This window comes from Diplotaxodon limnothrissa, linkage group LG14 (assembly GCF_057381915.1).
Source record: "Diplotaxodon limnothrissa isolate DT_005_m linkage group LG14, D_limnothrissa_male_GT1.1, whole genome shotgun sequence".
In the NCBI taxonomy this organism is placed as follows: Eukaryota; Metazoa; Chordata; class Actinopteri; order Cichliformes; family Cichlidae; genus Diplotaxodon; species Diplotaxodon limnothrissa.
The window spans coordinates 11,952,058-11,979,212 of record NC_140609.1 but is presented as its reverse complement, the minus strand read 5'-3'; the positions used below and the strand labels follow the sequence as shown (position 1 = coordinate 11,979,212).

The 27,155-nt window shown below is 41.6% G+C and overlaps 1 protein-coding gene across 1 annotated transcript in view; it reads left to right on the top strand.

The window, feature by feature from the left end:
• Window positions 1-27,155, top strand: part of igsf11 (immunoglobulin superfamily member 11) — a 121,692-nt gene that overhangs the window by 36,951 nt on the left and 57,586 nt on the right. Inside the window, exon 2 of the mRNA XM_085371291.1 lies at window positions 2,080-2,109. Coding sequence (XP_085227417.1) covers window positions 2,080-2,109 — 30 coding nt within the window. The remainder of the gene's footprint in view (window positions 1-2,079; window positions 2,110-27,155) is intronic.

The window sequence follows — 27,155 nt, the reverse complement described above, 5'->3', positions numbered from 1 at the left end:
CAAAATATTAACTGTTAACATAGCAGCATGTGCAGCACATTTTTTCACTGCCAACCACCCTCCTCTTCCAATTTTGCCACAGGCCTTTGCTCCATCTGAATGAGTTCTCCTTAACAACTGCTGAAATGATTATGCCTCCAAGCGCAGAACACTCCAGCCGTATGTGGCAGGTAGTGTGAAGACATGCTGCTGACGGTCCTGTGAATGTCAGCAGCTGAAAAGGATCAGCCGTGCGAAGCATCAGCCTCACACCTCTGCTTGCATCACCTGCTCATGCAGAAAATATGAAATATTATTACTGTGTGTGCTCGTTTTTCTTGTTTTGCTCGCTTGTTTGCTTGGTTTTTTTTTATCTCTTCACACATGAAGAGAGTGTAAAGTGCTTTTCTACTGACCAAGTACATGACTATATGTTTGCAAGATTATAAGAACTCAGCTCTTAGCAGAACGTTTGTATTGGTAAACTAAAACAGAAGTACTCAGGCATGATGTTTTTGCTATATGAGCCATAAAGCTTGTTAGCTTTGGGGTCCCTATAGGGGTAAAAGAACTTTAATCCTGTAACATGAAGGTCTTTTATATGTATTTTTAGCAACACATAAACCTGTACGGGAAAAGCATACACATCTTATTGTGTTTATGTGTGCGTATCCGTAGAAGATTGTTAAGCTTATTTGTATGCTGCAGAAGCTCCTGTTGTTTCTAGGGCTCCTGTAGCCTGGGTGGTCAGTCTCTCTCTGTTCAGCTTGAAAGCATCAAAGGTTTTCAGCAGAGGACAGATTGAAACTGCCAGTGTTGCCTCTTTTCAAAATACTCTGAATGCAGCTACAGTGTGGGACAATGACGCAGTGTTTTGCATGAAAGGAAGAGATATCTTAGAAAGTGAATCTTTGAAATTGAAAAGTGTGAGAAGTCTCGTGAAAGTAGCAAAGGGACAAAAATGCCCAGTTAACCCCGCACACACGCAATCACTTCCCCCCCCCCCCCCCTTTCTCTCTCTGAGGATGTTGTGTCAGTTAAGAGCTTTCATCACTGATTATAGCGTTCAAAGCCCTTTAAGCGAAGGTAAAGATCTCAGACACTCACTGCAGCTTAGCAGATCGTGTCAATCCAGCACCGGACCGTTTCACTGAGACGGCAGATGTAGCGGGCATATGTTTGCACGTTGTACATACCGACTGGATGACAGGCTTCTTCCATCAGCTTCAGAACAGAAAGCAGTAATTGGGGGCACGGTGATTGCAGGGAATGTGTTGTTTCACTGGCGCAGTTGGTGGATACATATTGGTGTTTTGAGGTGTATAAAAACTGAATCCATAATAGGTTTAAGAATTAAGAAGTCTTTAACTTTAACAGTCCTTTAACGAAAATCAACGAGCAACAAAATCAACACCGGTTCAATGTGATGATGAACTTAGAAACAATGAACTTAGCGGTCTGTCAAGTGCAATTGCGCTCACCTTCAATTTCCAGGTGGAATTGAAGAGCAGCTCATTATCTTCTGAGAAGATGATGCAAAAAACAAATTTCTGATTTGCGGTTTGATTGCCTGCATGTTCTCAGTTCTTTGGAAAGGAAGTTCTTTTAAATGTGTGTGTTGCATCAGGGAACATGTGACATTATGTTTATCACATGCAAATGTTTTTTTTTGTTTTTTTTTTGTAGATATGCATCCATGCTCAATAATTACTTTATGCATACTGCCGGGGAAGGATTTAATTAACTGCCCCCCATGTCAGGGTAGATAATTAGCCAATAACACACATGCACAAACACACACTTTCTCTCTTATGCACACAAAGATTAAGTCACAATATTTGAGACTTGAATGCCACTGGCTTACTTGCTGCCACAGGAACCTAAAGTCTTGAGTAGCAGTTGCAGGGATATCAAGAAAAGATGCAAGAAGCAACTGAGCATGGCGCAGGTTCTGTCTGCCTGCAGAGAGATGCTAATGTTGATTTCTCTGTTTCATCAGTGTGATGGTGCACTGTGTGATTGCCTCAGCTACACTAATGCTCACTCACAAAACACAACAGTAATTATGCCTTCTTTATTGTCTTTTCTCTCTCTCCGCAGGTTCAAGGTTTGATCTACACACAGGAAAAGGTAAAAAAAAGAGCTCAACTTATTTCCAGATCTCTGTCTTTGCTCTTTTATTCCCTTCCTGCACACAGGGGGAGACTGGGTGATTAGCAAGCATTAGTCTGTATCTCTGTTTGTGTGTTTTCAGGTTTTGTATGTGTGTGGATGGATATAACCGAATTATTTGGGAGATTTGTGGACTAGTTTGCCTTTGTTTTCACTGCACACACACACACACACAGACACGCACATGCACGCACATAGCTCAGCAGGCTGTTGTCCTAATCACGGTGAACATAAAATGTGGATTAGTGGCTGATGGTATCAGTCATAATCACACACAAACAAATGCTCCAGCACATAGGCACCTGAAAGCAGCACGTTTTAGGTCTTCACGTCGTTGCCGATCACCCGTTTCAGTTTCTAAATATAATTCTGTTAAGTTTTTTGAAAGGCCCGATTCTGTGACACTCAACAGGACATTTCTCCCAAGTGATTTCTCTAAACGCGTGAGCATAACTGAACATCAGCATTTTATCTGTCCTCAGAGTCATTGTGTTGTTTATGATGACAAATATAGCCGTTTTTTGGATTTTGCTATCCAGGCAGTATTTGATCATTATCGTGATGGTGCACAGCTCTTTTTGGTCTATTTCTGGCAGATGGAGTCTGTAACGGTTTATGTCTGTGGCCTTCCCTCTGTAGATCACAGAGTATTTTAGTCCAGAATAATCCCCACCATCTGCTATCTCCTCTACTACATTTTAGTGCTTACTATCTCTCTGTCTATCCGTCACTCTTTCCTATTGCTTTTCTTCTTTCTGTTTTTTCTTTCAGTATTTCCCTGTGATCCCTCCCAGCTTTTTTTTTTTAAATGTCATGACCCTCTTCCTCCCACATTCAGCCTTTCAATCTCAGCCATGTCCCAATCTGACTGCTCCTTCTTTCTCATGGGTTTTTAATTTTTCTATCTTATTGGTTTTGAGTTTTCCAGTTAGTTATTTTTATATTATAGCTCTATATTTTGCATTTGTTGTCATTCAGGCTTTTGTTATTATGCGATCAAGTCATTGTTCATCATCACTAGCTGGTTCCTTCTCTCGTGTCTAGTTTCCTGTGTTAGTTATTGGTGTCTCTCTGTGAAGTCAGTCTTGTCTTCATGTTAATTTGTATGCCTGTCATGTCTCTGTGTTGTCTATCATGTCTGTTTATGAAAGTCAAGTTTGCTGTCGCTCTCTCGTGCACTCTCTTCCTCTGTCTCTCTCTCTCGTCCCTTGCTCTTTAGCTTTCTCTCTCTGTCTTTCAGCTCTGTCTGCTATGTGCGTGCTTTTGTCTTCCCACATCAAGTTGTGTGTCTTCATGAGTGTTTCTCTCCAGTCCCTGTATCAAGCCTACATGTCTAAGTGTGCTACTTCCTGTTTTACTTTGATAGTCTTCTGCCTCGCCTGTATCATGTTTTTTTCTACGCATACTGTTTTTCCTCACTTGTTTCTTGTGCTTCCTGTTAGCATAGCTTTACATCTGTCTTGTTCTTTCTGGATGTGTCCACTCCTTTGCTTTCCCTTATTTATCCCGTCCATGCTACACAGGCAGTTAAATCTTAATCTGGGCTTGCATGAAAAAATGCATCCTCTAGTTTGTAACTGAAAAGTCTTAAAAATCCACTCTATTAGAAATGTAAAGAACTACATTTATTTCCCCATTATGTGCATTGGTCGCTGTAAGTCAAGAGGTTAAGTGGGTTAGGAAGGTTGGTGGTTCAATCCCTGGCTACTTTTGTCTACATGCCAAATATCCTTGGGCAAGATATTAACCCCAAGTTGCTCTCCGATGCATGTGAATGTGTGTGAATGTTAGATAGAAAGCACTTAAACATAGAAAAAGCACTTCTATGACTGGGTGTGAATAGGTGAATCAAGTATGTTCTATTAAATTCTTTGAGTGCTCTGGGAGAGTAGAAGAATCAGTCTATTCCCCATTTATTCCAGCAAAACATCTCTGAAGGTTACACTCATCATTTGTATATCCATTGAAATAATTTATGAAGGCTTTTCCTAACTTCTTCATAACTACACGTCCACGCTCCCTTTAAGCCAACTTTTTCTTCTTCTGTTCTCTGTCCCTGGCCTGGTTCTGTAAAAAGAAGAGGAAAAAATAACAACATTTAAAATTACCACTGAAATAAAATTGAAATTCTCAAATCTGTTAGGGTGCCTGAATCTACTCCACAGTATGAGAGTGCACGGCACTCAAAGCAAGCAAGCAAAGTTCTGCAACAACAATGATTATAGCAAGGTATTTGTATTCAGTAAATATACCCTCATTTCCTGCTTATTGTGGGCCATAACAGTGAACTTAGTCATTCAATAATACAGTAGGCTATATAAAACAGTGTTATTTATATATGTCTCTGTTAAAAGGTGCATATGGGTGTTCAGGTAGCAAATTAAAATGTCATCCTCTTATTTCCTTTTTCGTATTTCCTACTGCAGAGTTGCTTGTGGCAAACTGGGACTTGAGTTTGTCTGTTTTCAAAGAGAAAGTAGTCCCTTTTGCAACTGAAGGGCAGAACGTTTTGGTGAATGTTCTCTGTTTATAGTTACAATCGCTTTCTTCAGTTTCACTGCTGCTTGGCGAGTAGTTTGTAGACAAGTTGGCATCTTGCATGAAAACCCCTGGAGACAGCAGTAACCTGCTAGTGATCAAAGCAATCGCACAGAGGTTTTCCATCCAGCATCACACACAGCAGGGACTACTAGCAACTGGCAGTAACCTCCAGCAACCACCTGCCAACCAATGGCCTGAGGTTACCAGGGGGTCTCTAGGCCTGTGTGAATTTCTTAATTACTGCCAACAACCTCCAGTAACCACTCCCCAATTGGTTGGAGAATACACATTTGGTTGTCAGATAATTCCTCAACAGTTTCTATACTTGTGTGACTGGGGCACACGTTGGGACTGTACTGTTCACTTTTACTTTAACCTTAAGCAAAGAAAAGCAAGTTTAACATGACTTAATTAATGAAAAAGCTGTTTTGGTCAACATCCAAAAACTGCAGAGTACTGCAGAGCAAAGCGGTGGATACAATTTTGAATCAGATGGAGCAGGTTGGTGACACTGCTGTGTTTACAGCCAGAGCTGCGACTATATTAAAGAAATCCCCTCATGTCGATGACAAACAGATGCAGTAACTGCTGGAAACTAAGCATTTAAAGCAGATTGACCAGATTATAACAATCAAGCAAAGACTGTGGCGATATCTTTGAACACTCCAACAATACAGACCCACTCTACCATACCTGAGAAACAGATCAGACAGTGTCAAGGTGATGAGATGAAATACTTCTTTTGTGATTTTAATACGTCTAAACGTGTTCGTTGAATTAAGCATGAGGGATATTATGTTTTAAGGTTAGAGAAAGAGACTTCACTGAAACCACAATGGTAAAAAAAACGAATCTACTCACTTGAAAAATCTAATATGAAATGTGGAAGACCGTCGTCTTCCTCTACAAGCACCACTAACATGCCCAGGGAAAAGGCACTTGACTCTCAGCTACTCCACTTCCATTGTTCTGTGGCAAATGGTACATGACTACTGTAGAAATCCTCAAGTGTGCACAACTGCATCCCTTTTCCCTCTCTGCTCCCTTCTCCCCGACTGAGGCTCTAAGTGAGACTGAGCTCTTTGTCAAATTATACAGCTGAGAACATGACAACAACATTTCACTTAGCGCACCGACACGAGCGTTTGTGACACTCAGGATCTCTACAGAGAGAAATTCAGTGTGCTGTAATGCAGAGAGCAGAGTACACGGTTTAGGCTCCTTGATGTAGTCGCATAATAGTGTGCTGCGTCTGTCTCGCAAACAGCAGCGATTACAACGGAGGCAACCGAAATACACACAGGTATGACATCAGCGTTGGTGACTTGGTTGTCAGCCATGTACAGCACATCTCTGTACCAGCACACAGCTGGATTAACAATGCCTTGAATGGATTAGTGGGAGTTTGTGTGTGTGTGTGTGTGTGCGTGTTTGTGTGTGTGAAAGTGAGAGAGTCAGACTGAATGATAAAACATGATGGTGACTCCTGTGTCAAGTGGGTATTTGACAAAGCCGGATACCTTAAACAGATACTGATAATACCCCGAGATCATCGTATTTTGGCTCCACTGTTAATGACATCACAAAACCATGCCCTCCACTTGTACACGCAAGCTCACACACAAACACACACATGCACGAACACACACAGCGTGCAAAGCAAATCATATCTTCGTCATCTGACCTAAATCCATTAGCACTAGGAGTCACAACCTCTTCCTCCCATTCCTCTCCCTCAATTTCCTGCTCTTCCGCTTCATCCTCTCTCATTTTTTCCCCTTTTGTGGCCCTTTACCTGGCCGAACAGCCGAATTGGACATACAGGTGTTTTACCTGTATGTCCAGTCTTCATGCTACTCAGACTGACACATTTATCAATTTTTACCATTCTGCAGTGATAAGATTCAGGCACAGAGCTTAATATGTGATGGTAAATATAACTCTCTTGAATATATTTGTCTTTTAAAGCATATGAAAAACCGTTTGTGTGTATGCATGTGTGCTTGCATATGGGTGTACATGACAGGATTGCCAGCTGGGCCATTTATGCTAAACTGCAAGTGTCTCTGCTGCTGTAAATTGCTTTGCATTGCTGTTAATAGCTACTTTTGCCTTTTGCCTGTGAGACCAATATTAAAATCTGCCATGATGTCATTCTTCTGTTGCCCTTTCATCCTCACTGCTGCAATATGTTTCTTGGATTACTGGATTTGAACGTCGCATAGTGCTCTAAGAATGTCAGTAATGAATATAAGGCGTGCAAGCTGCTTGACTATTCAAAACGCTCCTAATTGAAATGCTGAAAAGACGGCTCTGGCTAATCAGCTTAGAGATGTAGTCCACAGCTGACAGATAATAAAGAGGATCTGGGTGCTGAAGAGTCTATTACCACCCCTGTAATGAGAGTTCATATAATATCAGTCGAGGACAATGGAAGAACGGGGAAGTTGGGAGCGAGTGGGAGGCTGGGAGAAGTATAGGATTGCGGGAAGAATGAAGAGGTGGCTCCCATTGTTCAAATTTAAAAGATGTAACTTAGGCGACGAGGAGATATGATCAGGGATCTCAAACTGAGTGCGGGCACATGTCAGCACTAATGACCAATGGACTGAAGGTAAAGAAAATAACTTGCGGACCTCTTTTTTTTGCATGTGACAATGTGAAAAAAGGATAGTGTGGATGAAGTTCTTAAATTTGACCCAGTGTCTGTCAAAAGGCTAAAAGCCATGGCCTCCAGTTTACAGTTCGTTTAAAAAAACCAAAAAGGCAAAACACCAAATGGAACAACTTTTCTCCTTTTCTAGCCTTCAAACCTTTCTAACCTTCTTAACCTTCAAAATAAAACAGGAAGAAGTGCAAAAAGGACAAAGAACAAAGAACTCAGATCAAGCAAAACACACAGAAGGAGCAGGCATGGAAAAGAAAATCTTTGAGCGGTGTCAGAGCAAAGCTGTAAGGATTACAACAGAAACCATAAATCCCACACAAAGACGATGCTAGTCGCTCAACAAACAGGGTTTTATAAAAACATTTGGGCTCATTGTTTAGCTGCTTGTCCCACAACTTTACTGTTTGGTTCACTTTGAACTTTTTTTAGTACCTGGTCAAGTCAAGATAGTAGACAAGACACGGTTAACAATTTGTTGGTGAGCATTCGGGAGTACTGAGCAGCTAAAAAAGTCCCAGATGTTTCCCTCTGGAGTTTTGGACACTACTACAGCAGAGTTAAAAGCAGGTAATTATTGTTGTGTTTTAGCAGGTTGCCAAGAAAATGAATGTGACTGAAAAGAAATGTCAGCTTCCCAAGTGCTTCCAAAGAAGTGATGGGATTTTTTTTCTAATCACACAGTTTTATATCTGGGGATAGCTAAATATAGACACCTTGAAATGCATGCTCACAATGTGTTTTATTTCTATTTGACTTACAGGATAAAATCACCTTACTGATACGGGGTCACATTAACAAGACATTAAAATTTGTCTTGCATCCACCAAGGTCTTCAAGGTCAACATATAAAAAGTACCACATAAAGATTTAAATTATCGTATCGCATTTGAACTCTGACCCCAACAGATCAATCTGAAGGTCAAAGTGATAATTATTCTATGTAAATCAATTTAAAGCTGTTTCTTACTGCCATTGTTTGTGTTGACAACACACTATATAATATATGTGATGTATAACGGGATTCTAAATATAACATTACCGTGGGCCTCTGACTCTTATAGTTTGGATCCATAGCTTGTCACATTTGAGTTCTGACCTCAGTTTTATATTTTACATCTGCTTTTCTTTCACGTTGGCTCCAAAACACGTTATTTGTATGTCTTGAACCTTCCTGAATTCCATTTAAAAAGCACAAAGAAAACAACACGAATGAATACAAAACAGGATACTACTCCGTTAAATATAAATACTACCCAGAGACTGTGCCGCCTTCGTGGAGGTTTGCTCTCTCGGAGTGCTTCTTGTTTTCCATTTATTTTCTTTGTTGTTTTTTTTCTTAAGATGGTTGCTGTATGTAGGGCTGGGCGATAAGACCCAAAATTCATATCTCGATATTTTTTAGCTGGATGGCGATATACGATATATATCTCGATATTTTTCTTTAAGCCATAAGGTAAGAACAAAAAGAGAGTTCTTAGTCAAAGCTGTGTTTCAGATGTCACACAGGCACTTTTATTAACATACAGCGTAGATGTACATGAAGAAATTACTCAAAAATAAATTATCAGCATTTATTAAATAATAATCCTCCATAAATAAAAGAAAACAATGTTGTTTTTGTGCATAACAAAAAGCTCACAATTATGCAGTCAAAATGTGAACTAAAAGACGCTGAGCGTAATAACAAAGACAGATTTCACAGCTGCTCTGTTCCCAAGTTCTACTGTGTGGCTGACAGCCTGGAGTTTGAAATCTGCTTCATAACCGTGTCTCTTAACAGGTGCTTGTACACACACAATACGGTAATATTACGTTGAAGCACAGTACGTATCACTCCGCGAGGCTCCGGACTACGGTAGTCATAATGCTCCGACAATCCATCAAGCGCTGCAGCTCCGTAGCTTACCAAAGTCGAACTAAAACATTTCTTGACAGTTTGCTGAGCGCCGTGTACCACATAAAATCGGTTCGCGGTCAGTAAGCACAACCAGAATTCATACATAAGGCGCACGGTCGTTTTTGGAGAAAATGAAAGGATTTTAGGTCATGCATGTCGTTAGCGCGGTTAGCTCGCTAACACGTTGACGCCATCCAGCCCCACACACGGGGCGATCCGCAGTAACTCGTTAACGGAGATTTGCCGTGTCCATCTTGTCGTTGCCTGCAGGTGAAGCGATGGGGGAGTTGTGTTCAGTGAAGGAGAGGTGAGGCCCAGTAACGTTGCATAGAGACAAAAGTGGATAAAAGAGAGGCAAACTTGCGGCTCCACAAGTATAATTATAACGTAACATATACTATATCGATATAAACGATATTGTCACATCTTATATCTCGTATGAAAATATACCGATATTTTTTTAAAAACTCGATATATCGCCCAGCCCTAGCTGTATGTATTCTCAACAAGATCTCCGACTGACCTCCTATTGACATTTCTAGTCCAGTGTGGCTAACATGAACTAATGTTATAGGTGAAACTCCATAGAAACTACTATAGGTTTCTTTAATCCCACAGCTATAACATGAAGAGGTTATCATGACAAAGAGTTTGATAGTACAAGCTCTAGTAAGTAACTGTTTATAACTGCTGACTCTTCTGCACTGCACCTTGTTTCTGATCTGCTCTCTTCTGGGGATTTAGGGATACAAGTTGTCAGTCATTCTCTCTCATACATACTCCTTCTGCCCCTCTGACCTCTTCTTTCCACACGTACATGTAATCAAATTTTGTAAAGCCAGTGTTTATGAGACCGACAGAGGTCAGGGCTGCGCAGTATGAGTGGAACGACACGGCTATCAGTCCAAGCAAATCACTGTTGTACCGAAAAAGAGCTGCTACCACAATGTGACTTGAAACTATAACCGAGTCACAATCCCCCCCTACTTCTTACCTTCCAGATGCCACTTCTGAAGAATGTGTTTTGTAATCCTGTTAAAGTTGAAAGTTGAAACACATACCATTTTGAATTAACACTTCATGCCTATTAATTACTGAGAGGCCTGCGTGTGATCAGATGTCCACTTTAAACAAACCTGTCCTTGTACCGTCTCATAGTTGGCATCACACAGTAGCTTCAAGTAACATTGTTGCCACATACTTTTGCCATCTTTGCCCTCAGTGTTCTGCAGCGGTAATGCACATTACCATTCAGAGGTACAATTTGCAGTTTTTAGACTGCATCTTGGGGAAAAAGGAAAAATAATGTTTTAAGTAGTGGGTTTTATACTTTTGTAGGTGCAAAGGTGGACACATTGCCCTCTCATCCTCAGAGGAAAGCACACATGAGTCATCGTTGAACATCTTGTATAAAGAGGAACAAAGTGTCAGACTCACCACAAAAATAAACTGTGGGTCGAGATATTTGGATGGATTAATGTATTAGTATTTCCAATAATCAACGTGAGCTGTCTTTGCTCTGCCCTGCATACTTTCCTCTCTCCTTGTGTGAAGCGGGCAGATGCCAGCCACAGGACTGGGAGAAAGAGGGCACTGCTCATTAACGCCAGCAGCACAGAGATTAATCATCACACCTTTAAGTATCTGCGAACGGCGGGATATAAACTGTGAGTTGGGTTCAGAGGGTAGCGGCAATTTGATAGGAACTTAATGTTAAATAGGCCATGACAAAGTCAGTGAAACCATGTCTGTAACTTTGACAAGGTTACTGAATGCTGTGAATATTTTACTGTGTGCTGAAACCTGAGTTGGTACTTGGATGGGAAACCTGGAATCTTAAAGCACACGCTCTTTCTATTGCACAGACATCTTTTTCTATGAGGGAATTTGCACTCTTTAGTGAGGTTTGTTCTGATCAGGTGTTGCACTCCTATGTTGAGGCATGTTGCGTGTGCAAAGTGGGGGGGACACCCGAGGTCAAGCCCTATGGTTCGGGCAGTGGCTAGTGTCAGGTGACTAATTTAGAACGTGTTGTGTCAGAGTAATAGGAGCTGAGAGGAAACCCCTGATACATATCAAACACACACACACAGACTACTCGCCTCTCTGACTCACTGGCTAACTGAATGTTTACTGGCATTGAAAACTTGACAATTTGCCTCAGTGGAGCAATTGTAAGCAAATCATCGTGTAGTTGTAAGTAAATGAAGAAACAATATTTGAGAAAATAGTGGAGAGCGAAGGGGCTCTGTTAGGACAGGCAGCAGATGGAGAGGAAATCTGGTGAGTTCGGAGATGTATGTGTGGGGGGAGCTGCAAGGGGGTATCGGGGGTTGGGGTGGGGTTAAAAGTTTTTTCTGGGATTGACAGAGGGAGATAGGCAAGGAGCATAAAAAGAGGGAGAGAGGAAAGAGGAAGAGCAGCTGTCCTTAGATATCAGTCTCAGAGGGCTCAATCACGGGACATCTTTTTAACTTTCTTAACCTTGGCATTTGGACGTCAAGAGCAGTGCAAAGATATGAAGACAGCTTCCTAAAATAAAATAGTGGTGGAGAATGTCCTCCATCATCTGCCTTATTCTAAGTGAATACCTCAGTGAAGTGTATGGATATGAAATTCACACGCGAGATTAAGATTCTAAGTTTTAGAAATGCTGCTCGGTCTTGCGCTGCAGACACTTAGGGGGTTTCATATCCCAGGGGACCCATTAAAAACTGATTACTGTGTAATTTAAGAAATACAAAGCTGGCCAGAGGGAGATGAGCCCGTTTTTTATATTGATTGACCTTTTGGAAATGAGAAGGTTTTTGTGTGCCAGAAGCAGAGGCCTTGAGCCAGGAAAGCAATATGATCCATACTCCTACCACCTGGAGTGGTTGTCATAATCACGGGTGCCACGGTGAGGAATCGGCTGCAGTACGTATTGATTTCTGCTCTCGATTGTAGTTTTGGCACACAGGGTGAGGACTACATCACCACGCTGTAGCACTGTAGCCCCAGTGGGACACGTGGAAAAGACCTGTGGCCTATTCATCTTCTCCTGACTCAGTGTAGTGCTTTGGTTTCTTGTCCTTGCCAACCTCCGTCTGGCTGTGTTTCAGCTTGTCCTAATATTGTGTTATATATGTGAGGAAGATTGATATCTAATGCGCACAAATAGCTCGCCGCCCCATCGATTATGAGTCTATTTGTTTTTGTGGTATGATTTAGGCCATGTTGTCGTGTTCATGCATTATGCAGAAAGATATTGCACTCTTCGCTGTGGGAGAAAAGCGATAAATGTCCTGCTATCATTCTGCAGTTGCTGGGTTCTTGCTGATGGAGAACATTGCTTTCTAATTATTATTATTGTTATTTTTTTTTTAAATCTGGAGAGATGGCATGTTACAGTGTCATTATCAAAGCCAGATATATAGATGAAATATTCTGTTTTAAACCAAGCAGCACAACCCCCTTTTTGAATATCAATGAGAATAACTGAATATTGAGGTAAGGTCTTTTTTATGTACTCATCTGCTTGGCTGTCATAGCTGAACTCATCCCCTACAGAAGAACTCATTACTCAGCATGGCAGCTTTCTTATTTCAGTTTTTGTTAAGGTGAAGGCCACTGGAATAATATTTTATTTACACCTCTGTGAATTATTTAGTGGAAGTGTTTCTAGATGGAGCTAGCTAGCTAACTGTCTACTGTCTATGAATGCTTCAGTTAGTCTAATGATCCGCTCTTTCCCTCATGTGCTGGTGTGTGCCTGCAGGCCACACCGTAGCTAGCTACTCATCAGTGTGAGGATTCTTTCTCAGCAAAAAGTTGCTGCTTTAGCTGGCACAGAGCAATGAGATTCGGCCTCCCAATCCTCTCGCCGATGTTCCAGATTCGTCTCCCCCAGGTGTGCAAACGCAGTGTATGTGCAACCGCACGTGTGTGCATGCACTTGCACATTGGGCGCTTGTGTTTGTGCCTTTACCCTCGTGTGTCCTGCTGTCTTTCTTTGCAAATCTGCTTCCTTCTTTCTTTTTTTGCAGAGTAATCCCTCCCTGCATTTTCTTTAATCTTACCAACCCTTCCCCTGGTTCATTCTACTGCTGTTTGCTGCTGCCTTTTTATCCCACCTCATGTCTTTTTTCTCACTCCCACCATCCCTTTGCTTCTATTTTATCCACTCCTACATGTGTGCTTTGAAGTGACCACATGGTGAACCTTATCAAAAGGAGCTCCATAAGGGCCCCTCAGCTTTTTCCCAAAGGTGTTTTCTTGAGTGTTTTTTTTGCGTGTGCATGTGTATGTGTGTACGTGCTTGTGAACAATATTCAACTCTTCTTGTCTCTGTATGTCTCTGTCAGGGAGTCTAACCTGTCAGGACTGACAGGACGTTCAAACAATATCCGCTTCAGATATGTGACTCTAGGCTACAGCAGTGTTGCAGATTGAGAGGAAATGAAGTTTTTTTGCAGTGTAGGATGGGAATCAGCGGAACTCTTTTGAAGCTAAACTGTTAGATGTATAGTTTCCCTTTTTACTTTCTCTCTTGTAGTTGGGAGAGTTGAACTATCCGAATTGGACTTGGGCCAGCTACAACTGGGTCTCCAAAAACAGCAGTTATCGGTGCAAGCGCCTTCTTTCCTCCAACATTCACACTAACGCACACGCATACACACCAGCCCTTCTAATTCTCTTCTCTCCAAGCCTTCAAGATTCCCTTCTTACTTCCTCTGATCTTCTGAACATCAATCCCTCATTCCTCAAAGCAAAAACGAGGGGAAGGGAGACGACAAAAATGAGATGACAGATTACCTACTATATATAGAGCCAGTCCTATGCAGCTTCCCTTATTCATCTTCTCCCTGCAGCCTCAAGACATCGGATACACCTTTTGGGTTGTGACTGCCAATGCAAATAGACTGTCTCTCCCCATTTACAGAGCTCTTGAAATTCAATGGCCTGAGCAGCGTGATTTTCGTAAATGGTGCCGGACCTCGTGGTGAGAGTGCGCTAGCAGGAGAATGAACACGCTGACAGATTCACATTCACTCTGACAGCTGGGATTGTTTCTGTAATGGCAAATCCCAGTTTTGAAATATATAAATGGAAAACAAAATTATGGATTAGTGTTTAGTCATATTTCCCTGCTGGGACAATAGTTGTGCTCGAGGATGTTTGCTAATCTTAGTGACTCTGTATCACGATTATATATGACTATAGAAAGAGTGGCCCACAGTGCATTATCTGCTGTTCAGTACTGTCCAATCATTCCTATAAACTGTCATGTGGCAGATTTACGATTTTCTGTGGGCCATATTGTAAAGCATGGATTATAACTACAGTGATAATCTCACAGTCTTCCTTTTTGTTTCGTCATTCTCAGCGTTTTGTGCTTTCTCTGCTATCTTCTATCCAGGATTTAGTTATTACACTAAATAGTATTGGAAAAACTGCATTTGATCTTTTTCTTATTGCATCCATTCCAGCATAATTTTTTTTATTCATTGGTGTTCACATGCTTGAACTACAAGCTTGGCTAGTTTTTAACTGTCATAATCAGTTTTGACAGAGGTAGAGAAAAATCTGACAAACTTAATTAATGTAATGATTCAGGTTTCCGTTTTGTTAAATGTTGCCTTACATGATCTTTAAGGGTTACTGAGCATGTGTGGAGTTTTTTTTGTTTTTTGTTTTTTTAATATGTCATCCGCTAAAAAGGAAAAAAGTGTCTATGTGCTCAGCTCAAATAGTTCACTGAAGCATGCTTATTTGATATCCTAATTCATTGGTAGTGATTGTCTTAACTCCATTCAGTACTGGAAATTGAAGATTTTTTAGTTAATGCAGACTGACATATTAAAACATCCTTATTGTATAATAGCATTTTTTAGTATTTGATACACTTAATGTAAAAAAGTTGGCTTTATATTAAAAATGCAAACAAACAAATGGAAACAAAGAGGCTTCTTTGGGTTTTCTAAATGCAATCTTTATTTCAGTGATACCAAAGACATTACGGTGTGACAGTAACCACTCAGACATTTGCATACAAACCTCAATGTATATTCTTTCATTTGAAAAACACACCTCATCTTTCCTGCACTCTGTCTTCGTCTTTCACACATTCATCTTCTGTTGTCCTCATCACCATATCATCAGCATATTGCCGCGTTGTTCCTCTACTTCTGTCAGTGTATCACTCTTATCTTATCACTCTTCCTTCACAACACCTTTACTTTAATCTTCATAGGAGAGAGGCGAGGAGCAGGAATGAGAGAAGGAAAGGGGTAAAGATGCAAAATCTCTCTTGGGATATCATTTATTTTATTGCTTATGTTTACATTGTACCAATAAGGTCTTGCTCTACATCAGTCAAACCTGTCTACCTTGTTATGCATGAATAAAGATTATATTTCCAGTTGGACTGGAGCCTTCTCTCTTCTACTTCTCGTGTCTTTGCCAGTAGATTTTTTTGTTGTTGCTTTTTTTAGTTTAAATGCAAAAATATGTGCCAGTAAGGGTAGAAAGAGACAAATTGGTGCCATGAAGCTATTCCTTTTCGTGCTGAGAGGAGAAGGAGAGCTCTGTTAGCCTAGCTGACATTCCACTTAATTTGATTCATTACTGCGTGGTGACGCTATTGTTGCCACATGCAGGGAACTGGGCCAGTTGTAGGGCTTTGAACTATCCTGATGGAGAATGGGTCAACTAACACTATATTATAAAATATGAGTCAAACCGAAGTGGTGCAGCTTTTTCCAGGCCACAGACGGAATTGCAAATTGCCTTTACTAGAATATTTGTGAACAAATTGTAAAAGGAAATTGGGAAATGTTATCAGCGATTCAGTTCAACAAGAATGAAACCAAACAGGTTCATAAAAGTTGAACTCGGCCCACAGTAGAGAGTCGTGTTGTGATGTGCAGTTCATTGGTTTGGCAGTCAGACTTTATGTGGCGCCCCTTTAAAACAGCTTGGGTTGTATCCTGAAGCGTTACATTTTAAAGGACAGGTCTTATTTTATTGTTGAAAATGTGAAATAAATGCATTTTTAAAGGTTTTTTAAGGGCTAGTCATTTTCCAAAGCAGCTTTTTATGCAGCTGTTGCTTAGATAGAAATCGAGTTGTTGGGAAGCATTTTCAGCGATGGATTCATACACGTGATGCCCTAGTCAAGTATTTCAGCTAGCAGAGTATTGGAGTATGTATTTAACCCTTTTTTGTGTCTAAAGTAGACATATGAGGCGTGAGATTTGGCCACACAGACAACGCTATTTTTGATAAATGGTTATGATGTGATACTAAAATTTCTTACATTCTTTGAAGTAATTTGAAAACAGTTATGGGGACTTTTCGGATTTCCAGTTTTACATGTCAGACAATATGTTCAATGGGAGATGTCAGAGCAGTGCTGTGATATTACTGACGTATGAATGGACTCAGATGGAGAGCAAAGCACAATCTGTCTGTGTGACTTGCTGTTGTACAGTATGACTCATGCAGTATGCATACAGTACGGACAACTGGCCGCTGAGTAGTTCTGCCTGATACAAGTTGTTCGCTCGTACTGTTTGTAGTTCATACATAAGGAGTGATTAATCATTCATGTAAATGTGAAATACTGTGTATATTGAGAAACACTCTTAGATGTAGTATAGATGTGATGTGCTCAGAATAGTGTTTCTTTTAATATGTAACAGGAAAAATGAAATCTATCCACATTCTTACTGTAAATGTCCTGGAGACGCGTGCTATTTTGTATGCTTTGCAACTCTCTAGTTATTCAGTGAGCTGTAGGGAGTGGCTCCTTACTGGGAGCAACACATCACAGGGGTTCCCGTAGCCACAGATATGTGTGATTTTATCCATGTAAAATAAACATAACGTGGATCGTATTAGCATACCGAAAATGAAGCTGCTCTTGGCTCTTTCTGATATCAGAAAAAAACATGCACTTAAATGAGAAATTATTCCAATTGTTACCCTGAGCAGATGGAAATTATTACTGTCCTCATGGACTACTTACAGTACATGCAACAACAGTAATTGTTAATATCTATATATCTAGATTCCCTGTCTGCATTAATTCTTACTGACAAATGTTTTAAGGGGCTATATAAAGATCGGGGCTTTGTTTTTTCAAAGCAATTCATTTTTTACCATCAACATCTGAAAGACTTTGTATTTCATTAATGATGCTTTTTTTCCTTAATGAATTCTGCACAATGGGAAGCTCCTAGTCAAAAGACAGAGCATCAATTAAAACAAAGAGATATTTGCATTTGACCTCCAGCGGTTCTGCTCAAAAACTGAGTTGGGTAAAAATGTATCCAGTGTGATCTATTTATTTTCAACCCTTCAAAAGCACTACCACTCGATGTTGTGGTGTTTGTCGGTGCATGATTCTTCAGGGTATCTTCAAGGTTTTTCAGTTTGGCATCGTCTGCTGCGCATCGTCATCCTAATACACGGGAGTGTAGAATGAAAAGATCATTAGGCGGAAAACCTGCCCAGAGCCTCTGGATGGATCTAAAACCTACTTTAACTTGGAGAAAGATCTTTTTTTTTTTTTTTTTTTCTTGGAAGTGACATCAGAAACAGCAGCATGTGACATCACGTGATGGCGGAGCTTCAGTTCATCCTTTGTCATCCTTTTTTTTTTTTTTTTTTTTAATAGGACAGGGGGAAAGAATGAAAGAAAGGGGGGGAGAGGAAGAAAGAAAACCAAAGGGGAGAAGAGACGGTGAGAAGGGGGGGAAGAGAGAAAAAAAAAAACAAAAAAAAAAACTCCTGGGTCACCTGTATGGAGAGAAAGAAAAACAAAAAAAACAGGGGAGACAGCAAACAACAAAGAGCAACATAATAATAAAAAAAAAAAAAGCACCATCACAATAAACTAGCTAGTCATAGATATCAATAGTTACTAAATAATAAACGATATTGTGCAGCACGCAAGATAGACAGCGCACAGTGTGCTTTGAGGCAGCAGCCAAGAAAGCTGTAGTCCGCATCTGTGAATACCCATGTGTACACCTGTGTGCATACCTGTGTGGATCAGCATGCTTGCATTCCAAAGGTTTCTCCATGTAATGATCTGCTAGAGAGTGTGGGGAGCCACAGCCCTGTCCTCTATGGTATCAAGCAGGTATGGAGGAGATCAAAACTCCAGACATCCAGAGGCCCCCAGAACACAAGAGACCAAGGAAGACCCACAGAGGGGCAGCCGCGCCACTGTCCCAGTAAGAGCTAAGGAGAGTCCCAGATGAGGGCTCATTCAGCAGCCGCGGAGCAGAAGCCAGGGGGAGTTGCAGTGACGCGCCCGTGAGCTCCGCCGGCAGCCAGCTGTGCCTGAGTGACCGAGCCCCAGGCCGAGAGGCCGGGGGCACCCCACCTCCAAAGTGGCCCGAGCGAGCCCCAATAAGCGGCCGCCAAGGAGTGAGCCGGTGTGTACCCGGACGCCCACCCCCAGATACAAAGAACCACCAACGCACCGATACCTGAGGGAGTCCGCCACCAGCAGGGGAAGTGGTGGTGGGTGGAGATAGGCCTCCAAACCTTGGAGGGCCTGAGATGTCCCCAGAGAGGTGGCGTCTGATACCCAACCTGACATATAGACACAGACATACAGGCACACACAGACACAAACATCCATTCCCACCCTCATGCTCTCATATGTACTTCACACTGAACCGACGTGGAGACAGACATAAAGGGACGCTGTATACACGATCACACTCCCCAAGCGTACTCTACTAACCGGGTCTAGGTACCCTTGCCCCTGGAGGGGGGAACTGCACCCAGACCCAGGTGGTGTTACCCTTTTCCCTGCGGTGGGGAGAGGCAGACCGCCCCGACTCCGCAGCAGCAGGGAGGCCCCAGACCGCAGTCGGACGGCCCACTCCTCCTAGCCCCCCCGCTCCAGTAGGCCGCAGAGAATGGGGGTGAGAGAAGACTCCAAACCTCCCTCCACCCGCTCATTGTAGTGTTGATGCATGTGTGTTCTAAGGTGCAATTAAAACCCAGGAGGGCATAGAGCTACCTGCCAGAGAGCAGCAGGTAAGCGCATAGTCCCTCCTGCTAGCCCTCAATGTCTACATGTATTTAAAATTGAGAGGTGGGCAACGACGCCAGGGGTGAGGCGTACACCCTGATGGTAACTTGGACTCCGTGTATCGTGCCCACCCCCAAGATCCTATATGTATGTGTAATGAGGGTGTGAGTAATGTGAATGTCTAAGTTGTGGGATAAAATTGAGGCAGAGGCAGCCAGAAGGGGACAGAGGGGGGGGGGGGGGGTAGCCTCCTCTGCATCCTGGTGACATACCCCTACTCCAAGGCCCTGCATGTGTGGGTGGTTGTGGTGGAGCAGGAGGAGGGAGGCAGCTGGAGATGGGGAGGGAAGGAAGGGAGGGGCAGGTGACCCCTCCCTGGGGCCAGCTCCCCCGCTGACCCCAGTAGGCACTCCCACACTCCGCGACCCGCCAGGGAAAGGGGGGCCCAGGCCCATCCAGACCGGGGCCCAGCGCCCAGAAAGATCTTTTTGATTGGCGTGCAAAGACTATATTCATTCATCACGCCTCGCTTTCACACACCGCCACAAGTGATTTTAAACCAAGCCATCCACCAACTTCATCTCCCAAGCCCCAGCTTTCCTCTGCTATAAATCATCATCTAGCCACAGGCTGCTGGGCGCTGAGCAAGGTGACACTCCACCCTGCTACACCACCACCTGAAGTGGGAAGTAGAGGAGAGAGAGAGAAAGAGAAAAAAAGGGAGGGAAGGAGAAAAAGGGGGAGGGCCATAGGTTGAGAACAGGGGTGCAAGATAAGGAGCAAGACGGAGAAAGAGAGAGCGAGTATCTTGCTAGGCTGTCGCAGTGGGAGAGAAATCTTTGATGTCAACTCTATTAGTGTTTGGCGTGTACAGACACAGCTCAGACTTGAGTGAAACCCACGGTGCTTCATAGTACCTCCAAAAAGTCAATCCTGGCTGGTAATTCAGACACCATACCGCTTAGAAATGTGCCGTTACTAGGCAGCTTAGAGTGCAGCGCAAAACATTAGACACATAGAGATTTAGATTCTTAGTCATCACGCAGTGCCATTCGAAAAGGCATCTCGCTGATCCTAAATTAACTCTTCAGCATGGCATTCATGAAGAACTGTCTTCAGTGACAAGATGAGTTCTGCAACAGATGGTACGTCTGCCACAGAGAACTCATCCCAACCTACTACCACTCATACCTGCCAAGTGTCTTGAAAAACTGTGTAGAAGTGAAACTAACAGAATATATATGAAAGGTGGTCCCACCAAAACCTACTGCATTATACACCTTTATAGCTTTTATAGCATTAGTGCTGAAAATGTCCTCAGGTCAGTTTTAGTGTTTTAGCCTTTTCAACATGGAGAGCAAATAGTTCATTTTAACTCAATTAATCGATGCATGTGAGTTTTAGTTTCCAGGGTTTTTGACAGGCTGTGAAACACTGTGATGTTTTTTATAGTCAGTCTATATTTGCAAAGTTACTAGAAATAGTTTAAACACATAGTTTTGGTAAGTTTCGATGAGACAAATGATGATTCATGTCTGTATACCAGCGTTAGCTTGGAATTAGTTTAGCTTAGACTAAACTTTTTTTGTATAGCACATTAAAACACATTTAAAATAGCTTCCCAGTTAAGGAAAAGCTATTAGGGTTGGGGATTTAATTAAAAAATGATTCAAAATCTTGCCCTCTTAGTGAATCAGGGGCACCAACAGGGCAAGATTTGTATTTGCGACTGAGTTTTGGTCCAGTCAACACCACATACAGAATGAAGACTTTGGAAAAGTGCCACAAGCCTGGCAAAAACTGAACGATGAGATTAATGTCGAACTGTTCTGTTATGTGTTTTCACAATCCTGAACACACCAGTGATTTCTTTCTGATCTACTTCATGTTTTACATTTGAATGAGAATGAAAAGGTGAGAAAAAGCGTGGCGTGTCTGTGTGTATAACCTACTGTATTGGCACTCAAGCAGTGTGATGAGCACATCAGTTACACAGGAGGCCTGTGGATTTAACTATGAGCCACTGGAGCGTGAAGACTGCACTGTATGTGCTTGTGTGCGTTGTGTCTGCGCAGGTTTATCCTTTTACTGCAGCACGTCTTCGATTAGATTATGGGTTTGTAAATGAGGAGGTTTATTCTTCAAGACATTCACTTATGAGTAGCAGCTCTTTATTTGTCTCTACCACAACAATGCCACTGATTTATACTGCCTTCATTAATTAGCTCTTAAATGTAATGAGCTCATCCAAGTGGGGACAGGAGGTTATGGCAGCAGCTGAAAAGTGAGTTTCTCACCTAACCTCAACCGCATTTCATGCAAAATGGTAAAGACAGAAAATCAAATCTAATTATAGCAATCATCAACTGAGGTTCATTGATCCATGTGTGTTTGGAGTCGGGAAAGCACTGCTGCCACCATGTTCGGTAATCAGTCTGGCCTCAATTGCTTCACATTCAAACGCAGATGTAGCCATGTTTTGTGTCGCCACTGAAATGAAGCAGGCAGGCTGGGTATAATGGTAGGAGATTGACCCAGCATGCACACTGAAAGAGGGTCAATACCACCACAGTTTTATTTCCCAGTTTATGATAGAGAAGCAGAGTTGAAGGGAAGTTAGCTATTTGTCAGCCCTCAATGGTAACGATGCCGCCCTTGCAGTGTAATGAGAGGCACAGCGGGGCGGAGAATGGAGAGGCAACGCGGGTTGCTCCTCCAGTTGCTTGTTTCATATATGGTGATAATGGCTGGTGGATGCCGCAGGACTGAGGTTTGTCAGCTGTTTTGTAATATTTATAGTCTCCGTAGCTAGATCAACAAGATTGTCAATATGTTTTCTTCTTACAAATAACAAAAGAGGCCACTTACTCAGTCGATATAGACAGGTATGGATTACATGGAGTTCCCACAAACACAAAAGCACCATAATAGGAACACCCTTATTAGAGATTCTACTCCTCAATATCTTGAAGGGTTGTTGCTTACTTACTTTCTTAAATCAATTTACTTAAAGTTGGATACTCAGTGAAATAGTAGTATTATTATTGGTTTTTTAATTTTAACTATGCGATAACTCTTGCAACGTTAGCTGGGCAGTTTTTTAATTTTAGCCATATTAATGGCTGAAGCTGGTGCCGTGATTAGTTCCCTGAGGGGGGAGAAATTAAAGTAGCTCCTCTGAGGAAGTTCGACCACAAGCTTCTGTAAATCAAATGCAAATGCCTCTGTGCTGATTGATAAGGTTCTTTTTTTTCTTTTTCTTTTTTCGATCAAGGGAGGAAAGAAAGAGAGCCACGGCTCTGCCGCAACACCTCTCTGACACAGACTAACGCAGACACACAGACGGCATGTGAGCAGTGATTTCCTCATGTCAGCTACAGATGGCTTGAGCCATCCTACATTAATGGAGACGCTGGGAGAGGAAAAAGCCAAAAAAAAAAGTGTTTGACACAAAATAAAATGACACAAAACTCCAGATTTTAGTTGATTGTTGTTCTTCTATAAACACATTATGAAAAGTGCTGGACGGGGTTAATTTATGTCGAAATGTGTGTGTATGAATGTGTCCGCTGGTACGAATAGTACTGGAGATTGACATGAATGCAGGGGTCTGTTGTGCTTGTTTGCCTGCCTGTTCTGCATCACCTCGTACACCAGTTTGTTCTCACACATCACTTAACAAGGACTAGTGGAATTACAACCAAGTCCTTATTTGCCCTCCACTGTAACTGACTTGGTAATAAAACACAAAATAGGTCCAGGGCTGCATTACAGGCTTTCCATAGCACGTTTTCTCACTCACAGAACCTCAGTTAGATGCAAAAAGAGAACTTTGCTGCAGTGTGGCCATGCTACCTAACACACGCACACATACACACAAAGACATAAACACACACAGTTGTCTCTCTGGCTTCAGGCAGTTCTTCTGCTTGGTTTGCAGTGCTTGTCCTCTTGTTGGCGAAATGGCTCTGGGTAACCTCTCTAGTTCACACTATCATAGCATCACTTAACTATCCCCCTGGTTAGACTGACATCCTCTGTTGTTCAGTTGTAAGACTGCTTGAATTTGGCTCCTTGTAACCTTATTTGGACTAAATAACAATAACGTATTCGACACATATAGCTTTACAGATCTGTTTCCAGTACGTGAACACACTGGATGATTATTCTCACATTTACTTTGTTTTTTTCATCAAGTGGATCACACTTACTTTATAACTGTGACCCGCTCAGGCTAATAACGAGTATTTTTTAATGTCTAATAAAAGGCCCGATGATGAAGCTTAATAATTTCCGCAGAGTCTGCATCTCGGCGTTGTGCTGAATATTCTCGGCTTTATATTGAATCCATATATCCTGAGCGCAGGCGTAATACCCAGTGGTAGAATTAGAAGTTCACACTTAAGCTGCAAGTTGTCATCACTTCTTGTCTGCTCGTGGTTTTAGTCCCAAAGCTATCAGATGCTTACTGGGCTCCCAACACAGCAGAGTTGGAAAGTGCATTACAGGAAGTAAAACAGTGGAAGCTGAAGCGTAGTGTAAATTATTATAAAGAACCAACTTCAAAGGGTAGGTCTCACATGTTAGATTGCCAATGGAGTGAAATAGGTTGAGAGAAATCATTTCAGCTTGTTCATGGATGTTACTGTTGTTATTTTTGCTCTCTTTTTTGCCTGTAGCCTGGAGAGCTGTAGCAGGGACTTCAAACCCACTGTATGCAGTATACAGTATTTCATGGGTTGGTGGAAGCAGAGTCGGCTGTGGGCTTCTTGTCTTCAGTAATTTGTGAACTAATCAGGCATGTCCGTAATAGAGTTTTAAATTTAGAAGAGGTCTTCTCCTGAATATGTAAGATCTGTTTTGCACAATTTTACTTTGGCAAAACATAGTACCACAACACAGTACCTGGAATGGTGTTGTGTGAAAACTTAGTCTTTGTGAGATTTTCTTGCTTTACATTTTCATGTCTATTACAAAATGAAACCTCTGGAAAATATACAGTGTTGTGCCGCTGAAGTTAGAAATAGGGGAATAATCTCACTGACCAGCTTTGAATGGTTTTTTTTGGCTCTGATAAAACATTAACAAAGAGGTCTTGTTTAGTTGTTCCGGCTCTTTGTTGGAGTCTTTCCTCTGAGTTTGCAGCGTCAGGGTGAGCAGCAGAATGTATGAGTTAATGCAAGGCACAAAACAGCACAACTGCCATTAATTACAATGAAACATGATCGATGAGGATCTAAGGCAGAGAACACCGTCTACATTTCTTTCCTTCAGTCAGGCGGGCTGTGACACAGAGTTTAACACTTACAGTTTCAATAGCAATTTGCTTCACAGCAGCTGTGAAAAAGCTCAGGTCGAGTCCAGAGCTCGATCACAGCAATCAGGATATAATATAAAAGACTTTTTCCTGAAGGTAAATGATTGTTTTTTACTGTAATGACACGTTTTTAACGTCAGAGATTTTTCCATTTCAGACTCTCACAGCAGGCTTTTTGCAGGAGTGACATTTTTGTACCAATAGTTGTGTTCCCATAACTACATGAAGGCAGGAATGTGATCTGTTTCCTCATTAAAGAAACTAGGAAAATTCATCTGGAGGTGAAACCAAAGCTAAATTTGTCACGGTCCTGTGTCGGTAACTCAGTGTTGAGTTTCTTGTGTCTCAGAGTTTTTGTATTAGTTCTCTTTGTTGCCCCAGTTTATTGTATAGTCTAGTGCCTTAGTTTGGCTTTCTTGTATTCTGTTTAGTTCTGAGTATTTAGTAGCTGCCCTCTGTGTCTCTTTGTTGCTGTTCTCTGTGTTTCTTAGTTGCTCTGTCTCCCCTAGTCAAGTCTGTGTCTGTGCTACTTCCTGTTTTACTTTGAAGGTCTGTGTCTCACGTGAATGTATTCTACTTTGCTTCCTTGTCTCGTCAGTTCTGATTTCTCCCAGCTGTGCTCTCATTCCCCTCGTTACTTCCCAGTGTATTTAAACCCTGTGTTTCTCTGAGTCAGTGTCGTGTCGTCGCTCATGCTGTGTGGAGCTCTCTGTGTCTCTAGTTTGTGATTTTCCAGTTTAGTTTAGTTTGCTTTTGTATGCTTTTCCCGGCCAGCAAATAAAGCTGTGGTTTTGAGTTCATCCCTCGAGTCTGAGAGTCCTGCATTTTGAGTCCTCATCTCCTGCCTGCCACACAGCACATCCTGACAAAATTTATTTCACCTTAACCTGTAATTCCACACGACTTTTCAGTCTTATCAGATACACAGTTAGTGTAGTGGTACAGTATGGTTAATGATTTGTTTGGGGTATTATTGTGTTATATTACTTAAATGATGGCCATTTCTTTCTTCATCCAGATTATTATTAAGTTGAATTGATAATATTATACTTTATTTGTTGATCATCAACATTTTCTTTTCTCTTGCCTGTATTTGACATTTTGGTATTGAGGTTATCGAAATATACTAGAAAGAAATTAAATTGATTTACTCGAAAAAGCTAAAATTTTAATTGTATTACTGACTACATTTTGAATCAGGATAGTAATAATGAAGTGCCCCGCAGGGACATCTACCCTGGCAGACTCCAGACTCCACAAGCCCTCTCACACTGGACACTCTCACCCCTCCCATCTGGAAAAGACTACAGGTCACTCATGTCAAAAACAAACAGTCTCAATAACAGCTTCTACCCACAGTCTTCCCTTCACCACCTCATTGAAGCACTGATGATCCAGCCCCACTTTTAGCTGTACAGAGTAGGTCTCTATACACTCCACTGTATGAGGGGCCGTACAAGCCAAAATTCATTATTTCACTCTCACACACAGACATTCTTCTTTCACACACATATACTTTCACTCTCACGTGCATATATTTTCACTCTCACATACATATATTCTTCTGTCAGACACACATATTGTCACTCTCAGATACACATATTCTTCTTTCACATATACATATACTTTCACTCTCACATAGTTTTATTTTAATTTTTATATTTAGATATTTTTATTCTCATGTTTACACATATTTAACACACACATTGCAATATTGTGCTCTCTTATACATGTATTTTAATGTACATATTTACAAATTTTCACTCTAACATACATGCATTTTCATTTATGCATTCCTACATTTTGCTCTCATTTACATGCATTCAATATGCATTTAATCTCACAAATAATATATGTATGTAAGAAGAGAATGCATACATGTCTGAAGAAAATATATGTATGCAAGAAAGAGTATGAAAGAGTATTGTGGAAACGGAAGGAGTTTAATGGAAACGGAAGGCTGGGTCTCTGTACCGCTGTGATTGGCTGAGAAGCACGCGCGGGTCACTTTCAAGTGTCTGACAGCGTGGAGGGGGGAGAAGAAACTCAATCATCTCCTGAAACGGTCACATCTTTGTCCTCGTCACTTGATCGAGATGGGACGGGCTCAACTGCACCCAGTGTTACCCACAGCGCGGTGGAAAGTGAGATGAGGGAACTTTTTAGACCAGCTCAGAATAGTGGCACAAAAATAATGCCACAAAAGACTGCCCCACTCCAGTCAAAATCCATGTAGCTACTTGGCTCGTTGAAGCTACCCGGGTGTTAGCTGGTCACACATATGTGTATGTGTGTATATATTTCTCTCCATATTTCTCCATTGTTTATATATATATATATATTGTGTCGCTAAATTGAATAGCTTCTAAACTATTTTTCCTTGTGCAACAGTGATAATACAAATGATATTGTCTTACCTTATTTGTGTAGGACTATGTATTTACCACTTGTAACTACTTGAACCCAGACTCTTCCCAATGTTTATAGAACCACAAGTAAAAGCTGGGGTATACATTTTAAAGCCTCAGTATTTAGCATTTTGGCTAGT